We start from the raw sequence: 8,982 nt of genomic DNA, 5'->3' as shown, positions 1-8,982 counted from the left end.
AATCGGAACATGGTGATTCGAGCAGTCCCAGAGACCTGAAGTTGTTTACATTTGGCCAGACGATCTATGTTCTGGGTGCGTTTTTCAGAAATATACCACTACTCCAATTTCTTAGAAACAATTACCAGTAGGAGTTTTCATTGGTGGTTGCATTCACTAAATTTCGGTGTCGTCTCTCACAGTTTTTGGGTGTGTTTACTGGTGGTTGCATTGTTATCTTTGCGTTTGTTATGCTGGTATCTGGTATCTGGTGTTTATGGCTATCGCTTTAGTATCAATTTCAGTTCGGTTTGTTATAGTTTGTAATAGGAGGAGATCATGATTTCTTTGGAGGGGGCGGCCCCAATTTCCTAAGAAACAAAAAGGTAGTGTTTGTAAGAGGAACTGAAACAAGCGAAATGTGATTGTTCCATTATAGTAAATAACAACGCATGCCTACATTTTGGTTGGAGCAAGAAACAGGAATCTAATGTTTTGCCAGCCATGCATGTGTAATAACGACGCATGCGAGTACTGCTGAATATACGATCCATAAATCAGAAGTGCACATGGTACAAAGTACAACAACCTCATGTATCTCCTCAACGGGAGAGAAGTAACAACCAAACATCGATACAATAGTGTGACCGGCCATGCAGAACTGGCTCGACATACATACTCCTCTCTGTCTCACATGAACAGCATTTATTCGTATATATATGTGTGTGTGTGTGTGTGTGTGTGACCCGAACATAGTTAGTGTCGATGGATGGCACTATAGGCGGCGACCATGGTGGCCAGTGGTTGATCAGCGAATCTTAGAGCAGTCCACGGATGAGCTAATGGCGTAGGGGATGCTGACGCCGCACTTGGAGGGGATGCCAGCGGCCTTTCCAGCGTTGAGCCCACCAGCAGCACTCTTAATGCACTTGCACGCCGCTTGCTTGTCAGCGGTGCTCCGCGCTGCGCCGGCCAGACTCCTGACACCACTGCAGCAGGCCGCAGGTGGGCTGGAGCCGCTGCCGCGTGCATAGGAGATGCAGGGGCTCAAGGCAGAGCTCACCTGGCCACAGGAGATTGCAGCGTCTGTGGCTGTGAGGACCATTGCTGCCACGAGGGTGAACAACACGAGTTGAGCAGCTGCAGCACGGGCCATCTTGATCAAGCTAGCAATAGTAGTAGTGCTGAGCTCAGATGTAGATGATGAGATGGATGGACTTGCTAAGTGGTTGTACTTGTGAGGAGCTCTGTAGGGGATGCATGAGCTTAAATAGGGATTCTGGCAAATATGGGATCCCATTCGTAATAACTGTACACAAGTATTGCGTCCAGATGGACCAATTGGGTTGATGCACGCGAGCAAATACATAAATTTAGGTTGTTGTTTGATGTTGGAATCCATCGATGGTCGTTAATGCATTTTGCTGGATGTTGAGTTGGGCCCCATGGATGGACCTAGCGTGTGCACAGCAGATTAATGACGGGACTAAGAGGTTTACCTAATCTCAGTCTCTCGTGGAGTAGTGTAGTTGAGTGCATTGATGACAGTGAGCTCGAACCATGAACTACATAAATCTGACGGTGCATGTGATCTTATAGGGCTCTAGTTAAATGACTTTACTCATTCTGTCTCAAATGTTAAATTCGACAATGTGCCAATGTCACGGTTTGATACTCATCGATGTGGTCTTCAAACGTATATTTTGAATATCGATTTAGTTTCTATGAAATACTCTCTTGTCCCACAATATAAGATCGTTTCTCAAGCTAACATAGCTTGAAAAACGATTTTATACTATGGGACGGAGGGGGGTGTCTTTCAAGTAAATAGCAACGTATTATATATGTCAATTTGACTAAGTAAAACATCAACTACATTTGGCAAACGGCCTTGGCGAACAGATCCTGATAGCTCAGTGGTGAGGCGAATACGGGTGGATTGTGCCACTACCATAAGGCCTATGGTTTCTCGAACCACATGTGTCATGCCTCAACATGGCAATGGGTACCCGCAACCCGCAAACCCGACGGGTAAAAACCCTATTAGGGTAAGGGTTTGAGAAAATATATACCCATGGGTATATAAATGGGAAGAAATTGTACCGAGTGGGTAAGGCGGGTACAGGATGGGAAGGCCATACCCATACCCGAGTACCGGCATATCCGCATACGGGAAGAAAACCGCCAACCTCGACCCAAAATCCTCTCCCCTTAACCACGTGCATGATGTTGTTTAAATGTGTTGATCTTGTTTTGTGAACTCATAATTTTGTCTTTGATTTTGTTGATCTTATTATATAGTCGCCTTCACTTGATCATTTTCTATGTAGGAATTGTACAAGTAGCTTGAATGAAAGAATATTAGAGAAAAATGTGTCCCTCTTGTTTGTCTTGTAATTGAAAAAAGAAGATAGAAAATATGTCAATGTTTCTCTAAGAAGTTCACTTAGAGGCTACTCATCCATGATTGTAATTGGAAATTGTTTGGTGCCATCTAGTTCAAGCTTATTGTTATCTACTTCTAAAAAATAATACCATTTTTTATTCCATCGCACGTGGTATATATGTGCTGAAATACTAAAATGTGGTATATATGTGTTGATTTTGTGTGTACATATATACTAAAACTCATGCCAATATGGATGGAGTTTGAGAGGTGTAACACAGAAGACTCATCTCATTATGTGCCACTGATGTAGGATCTCAATCTATTATACGATGCCACCATGGAAAGAGGTCCAGAGGGTGCACGCATGGGATGTAAAATAGCACAATTTGGAAACAAAAAGGTAATGAATAAAAAAGGGATTTCTATTTTCTATTCCTATGACCTCGGTTGCTTAGTACTCCTCAGTTTTGCCCCACACAACTAACATCCCTCACTTTTCTCCTCCTCGCCCGACACTCAAAAATGCCGAACCGAGCGTTTCTGTCCGGTCAACATAGTTGACCGTTACCTGGCGCATATAGTGATGCATGGAGCACCCGGGAGCCACCTGTCAGCATATTTATTAGGGAAAAATAGTGGAATATAATGATGGTCGGGCATCCCAGGACCCACATGTCAGTGTCTGGTTTATTTGGAAAATTAAGGGTGGAACATAGTGCCACCCGTGGGGGTCGAACATATAATCAGTGACCCTGGAAAGAAAAACGTGGCAGTGTAAAACACATCGGATTCGGAGATTCAGAAAGTCTTAAAAAGCACGAGTTTTTAACAGGGGCGACATAAGATGGCCAGCCGGCGTCGACAGAGGCTAGTTGTCTTCATGGAACGAAAGGATGATGGTGCCATCATCGTCGTTGTTGTGGTCTTCATTGTCAAAGGAGAATAGGACGACGACATAGAGTGGCCGCCCTCTTCTGCTCTACTCTTAAGCTGCCGCCACTTCTTCAGCCGCCCGACGCCTAACAACCTCTGCCTGCGATGTGGACAGAGACGCGGCTAGCACCACCTGGTTGAGCTGCTGATGCGCCGAGCACAGGGCCTCCTCGGCCTGGGTAGTGAGCACGACAACATCATATGCAGGAGTCATCACATCTTCCTCTACCTCGTCTTCCACACTGTGGACATCGAGGTGCTACTGCATCGCCTCGAAGGCCACCTCCTTGGCGCCTTCCTCCTCAGCCTCCCAGCGATTACGAGACAGCTCGGACAATGCCTGCACGAGCTCGGAGTTCTTGGTGTAGGAGGCCAAGCCCAGCGAGCCCACGCTGGAGTTGGGGCTGGTGCCAGTCTTGGAGCCCTTGCCGGAGTTGGAGCCCGCTACCGCTGGTACCGGGCACCGGCGCCCTGGGGCAATGACCTCCTGTGGAGAACCTTGCGGTCAGAAGCTGCCTTACCATGGCGGCTGTACTAGGTTTGGATTGGATTTCACAACCCGTGGAAGCAATGGAGTGAAGTATCGGTGGAACGATTCCGAACACCGGTATTTAATCAGTGGAGTACCAGGAAGGGGATGCAAGTGGTGGCGGTTGATTGTTTTCACGACATCTAGAATTGGCGGGAATGCACGGTGGCGGGAAGGAGCGGTGGAGGCGGTGGCCGTGGTAATGGAGCACCTCCGCATGGCTCTCCCCTCTTGGTGGCATTCGTACGGGCGGCGGCACAGCAGAGAGAGCTGCAAATTTTGCAAAAGACCCCTTGTTGACCAAACAATATATAACTAGAGCACAAATAGTAGGTAGACCCCCTGGTTATGAATGTGGCCCATTCATTTTTTATCCAAAGTAGACCACATACGATACACAATGCCTCAATTTCATGAATTTTCTTGTTTATTTCTATATTTCATCCATTTAGTGAATTTCTAGAGATTTATCAGGACTTGCTCAAATTTGAACTACAAGTGTGATTTTTGTTGGTCCTGAAAATTAGAAAAAAATCATTTTATGCTTATAATTGGTAGTGTAGGCACTGGGCACAACCAAAGTTGAAATTCCCAAGCATTTGCTAGGAATGGTCAACCTTGCAAGTTTGACCATATTTTGGAAAAAAATCAAAGAAAATAAAAAAACCTAAAAAATTTAAAACCTTTTGCATTGAGTGATCTTATGTGAACATGTTAGTAGGAAATATAATAAACTTGTAATACACAAGTTTAAAAATTGGGTCGATGTATATGTTGCACTTTTTTGGACTACTTGCATACGTGTTGCACCATTTTGGACTACATATGTACATGTTGCAATTTTTTTGATAAGCTCTGCAAGTGCATGATACTCTCATTCTATGTTGACCTATTTTTGGTTATTTTTGCATGTTGCACCTTTTTAAGTAAGTGTTGCATGTGGCTACTTTTAGAAAAGTTTGCATGATGCATTGTGCTTGAACATGCAAAAGCCACTCAACGTAGGTATTCCTAAAGGTAGCATACACCAACTTTGTAAACACATTCAAACATAAGTTGACGACATGATTAAGCTTAGCAAATCATAGTACAACAACTTCATATTTTTTCAGTTTACACTAGACATCCACATATTGGATATTTGGCACTAGCGAGAAGGGGGTTGGAGACGCTTAAGATGATGAGCCAGGAGGTGGTGGGACCATTGATAACTTTGCCCAAATTGAGCCGAGAGCTCATATGGCTCCACCACTATTGGGACAGTCTTGCAACCCGGCTTGGACTCTAAGTAGGGCCGCTACAGATCCTCCCCGACACCAGCCTCCATCAACTCCTGGCCATTCATCTCCTCATCCACTGGAATGGTCAGGTTCATGTCTGCCGACGAAGGATGAGCGATGATCTTCATATCACCAGATAGCACACCTCTTCTGCAACCTCGTTCTGGATGATGATCTCCAAACCCCCTGGTATTTGTCGTCTTCCACATCCTCCTCCCACTCCTCGTCGGAATCCTCCCGCTTCTCCTTCTCCTCGTCAGAATCCTCTTCCTTCTCCTCCTCTTCGGAATCCTCTTGCTCCTCCTCCTCCTCGTTACAAATCTCTCGCTCCTCCTCACCAGGATTCTCCTCCCCCTCCTTATCGTTTGCATCCTCCTCTTATGTTTCCTCGTCAACGATGTCAATAATACGCAAATTTACCGACCCTTCCGGCTCTGGATTCCACGACGATAGGCAGGAGCAATACTCGAACCATCGCACTCGTTGTTAAGGATCCGGTGACCCCATCGCTTCTTCCATTGCCTAGAGGATAATCTCCATTGAGATTGCGCCATTGTTTTCATGAACCATCCGCTTCAGTTCATCCGATGTTACTTCCAAGTTTAGGCCCAGCGAGTGCAACTCGAGAGCTTTCTCGCTCAGAAACCAGGAGCATATTTCCACGCACTTGCCAGCAACTGCTCGTCTCCGGCTCAAAATTCTTCCATTACCCTCTTCCATCTAACTAGATCTAGCTATGTAGCAAAGACGAATTTTGCAAATCAAATTATTAAAAACGAACTCGATTGTAAGGGTCAAAATTACCACATAATCTAAAGTGGGCTCCTATGAACGGATCCTAATTTCTAGTTTTCTTCTTCTTTCAAACTAGCTGCCACTATAAAAAATGCAACCTTAAAAAATCTTGCATAATGTTTGCAAACTGGTGCAGCTCAATGAACAACAATTCAATTGCTCAATCGCCCATTCAATCGAATGATCCAAATTGCTATGGTTTCTATTAGAAACGTACATGTCGACCAATTATATCGGATGGTTCCTGCAGGCTGCGACGTATCACTAGGTTGCTTCGCTATCGGAGCTCAGGCGGACGGTCAGAGTGGGTAGCGGGGCTGCTAGGGCACAGCGGCGCCGGACTGCTGATGACCCACAAGTATATGGGATCTATGGTAGTCCTTTGGATAAGTAAGAGTGTCGAACCCAACGAGGAGCAGAAGGAAATGACAAGTGGTTTTCAGCAAGGTATTCTTTGCAAGCACTGAAATTATCGGTAACAGATAGTTTTGTGATAAGATAAATCGTAACGGTTAACAAGTAAATGAAGTAACTAAGGTGCAGCAAGGTGGCCCAATTCTTTTTGTAGCAAAGGACAAGCCTGAACAAACTCCCGAGGACACATGGGAATTGTCGTCAAGTTAGTTTTCATCATGCTCATATGATTCACGTTCGTTACTTTGATAATTTGATATGTGGGTGGACCGGTGCTTGGGTGCCGCCCTTCCTCGGACAAGCCTCCAACTTATGATTAACCCCTCTCGCAAGCATCCACAACTACGAAAGAAGTATTAAGGTAAACCTAACCATAGCATGAAACATATGGATCCAAATCAGCCCCTTACGAAGCAACGCATAAACTAGGGTTTAAACTTCTGTCACTCTAGCAACCCATCATCTACTAATTACTTACCAATGCTTTCCCCTAGGCCTAAGTAATGGTGAAGTGTCATGTGGTCGACGTTCACGTAACACCACTAGAGGAGAGACAACATACATCTCACCCAATATAGAGACAAAATATCGAACGAATACCAAATTCACATGATTACTTATAACGAGACTTCTCGCATGTCCTCAGGAACAAACGTAACTAACCACAACGCATAATCATAATCAAGATCACAGGAGTATTAATTATCATTAAGGATCTAAAAATATAATCTTCCCCCGGATAAACCAACTAGCATCAACTACAAGGAGTAATCTACACTACTAGCAACCCATAGGTACCAATCTGAGGTTTTGGGACCAAGATCGAATACAAGAGATGAACTAGGGTTTGAGAGGAGATGGTTCTGTTGAAGATGTTGAAGGAGATTGACCCTCCCTCGATGAGAGGATCGATGGTGATGACGATGGCGATGATTTCCCCCTCCCGGAGGTATGTTTCCCCGACAGAACAGCTCCGCCGGAGCCGTAGATTGGTTCTGCGCAGGTTCCGCCTCGAGACGGCGGTGCTTCGTCCCGAAAACTTCTTGATTTTTTCTAGGGTGAAAGACACCTCATAGCCAAAGATTGGCAGCGGAGGCCTACCAGGGGGCCCACAAGGTAGAGGGCGGGCCCAGGGGGTAGGGGGTAGGGCGCGCCCTCCACCCTTGTGGCTGGCAGGTGGCCCCCCTCTGGTTCTTTTTTCACCCAATATTTTATATATATTCCAAAAACATGCTCCGTGAAGTTTCAGGACTTTTGGAGTTGTGCAGAATAGGTCTCTAATGTTTGCTCCTTTTCCAGTTCAGAATTCCAGTTGCCGACATTCCCCCTCTTCATGTAAACCTTGTAAAATAAGAGAGAATAAGCATAAGTATTGTGATATCATGTGTAATAACAGCCCATAATGCAATAAATATCAATTTAAAAGAATGATGCAGAATGTACGTATCAACTCCCCCAAGCATAGACCTCGCTTGTCCTCAAGCAAAAGCCGATATCGATAAATATGTCCACATGTTTAGAGATAGAGGTGTCGATAAAAAATAAAATATGGACATGAGGGCATCATGATCATCTTTAGAACAGCAACATATATTGTCATATAATTTCTTATGCTAAACTAATAATTCGTTCACAAGGTAAAGTATGAATCAGAAACTTTACTGAAAACTAACAAACTATGATCTTAGTCATTGAAACACTTTCAATTTATCATAACGTCGGAAAGAGTCAATTAGAGAGCTTTTCAGCAAGTCCACGTACTCAACTATCATTTAATCTTTCGCAATTGCTAACACTCACGTGATACTTATGGGATCAAAGTTTCTATCGGACACAGAGAAAGATAGGAGCTTATAGTTTCGCCTCCCAACCTTTTACCTCAAGGGTAATGCCAACAATAATATTTTATGAAAACCTACGTCCGAGTGGATATATATGTCGGGAGCTCTCCAACACATAGAGCTTGCCAAAGGAAAAAGTATAAAAGGAGAGGTGATGATCACCTTGACTCTTGTATAATAGTAGAAGATAAAAGTAAAAGATAGGCCCTTCGCAGAGGGAAGCAGATGTTCTCATGCGCTTTTATTGTTGGATGCACAAAATCTTAATGCAAAATAACGTCACTTTATATTGCCACTCGTGATAAAAGACCTTTATTATGCAGTCCGTCACTTTTATTTCTTCCTTATCACAAGTTCATATAAAGCTTGTTTTATTCACACTAATAGATCATACATATTTAGAGAGATCAATTTTTATTGCTTGCACCGATGACAACTTACTTGAAGGATCTTACTCAATCCATAGGTAGGTATGGTGGACTCTCATGGCAAAACTGGGTTTAGGGATGTTTGTAAGCACAAGTAGTATCTCTACTGCTTGGTGCAAAGAATTTGGCTAGCATGAGAGGGAAAGGCAAGCTCAACATGTTGGATGATCCAAAACAATATAACTTCTATTCGGATGTAAGAAAACAAAACTCATTATTTTGTCTTTCTTGTCCAACATCAGCCTTTTAGCATGTCATATTTTAATGAGTGCTCACAATTACAAAAGATGTCCAAGATAGTGTATTTATATGTGAGGCCTCTCTTTCTTTATTACTTCCTATTAATTGCAACAATGACCAAAACTATGTTTGTCAACTCTCAATAACTTTTATT

General features: G+C 43.8%; 1 protein-coding gene across 1 annotated transcript; it reads right to left on the bottom strand.

Moving 5' to 3' along the window:
- Positions 1-511: 511 nt before the first annotated feature.
- LOC123172506 (non-specific lipid-transfer protein 4.1) lies at positions 512-1,238 on the bottom strand. The gene has a single exon (XM_044589466.1). The coding sequence runs from the start codon at positions 1,133-1,135 to the stop codon at positions 788-790; it is 348 nt and encodes a 115-aa protein (XP_044445401.1). The 5' UTR covers positions 1,136-1,238; the 3' UTR covers positions 512-787.
- Between the last annotated feature and the right edge of the window lie 7,744 nt (positions 1,239-8,982).

This window comes from Triticum aestivum, unplaced genomic scaffold (genome assembly GCF_018294505.1).
Source record: "Triticum aestivum cultivar Chinese Spring unplaced genomic scaffold, IWGSC CS RefSeq v2.1 scaffold14256, whole genome shotgun sequence".
Classification (NCBI taxonomy): Eukaryota; Viridiplantae; Streptophyta; class Magnoliopsida; order Poales; family Poaceae; genus Triticum; species Triticum aestivum.
Note: the sequence above shows the minus strand (reverse complement) of the source record. Positions and strands in the feature narration are given on the sequence as shown.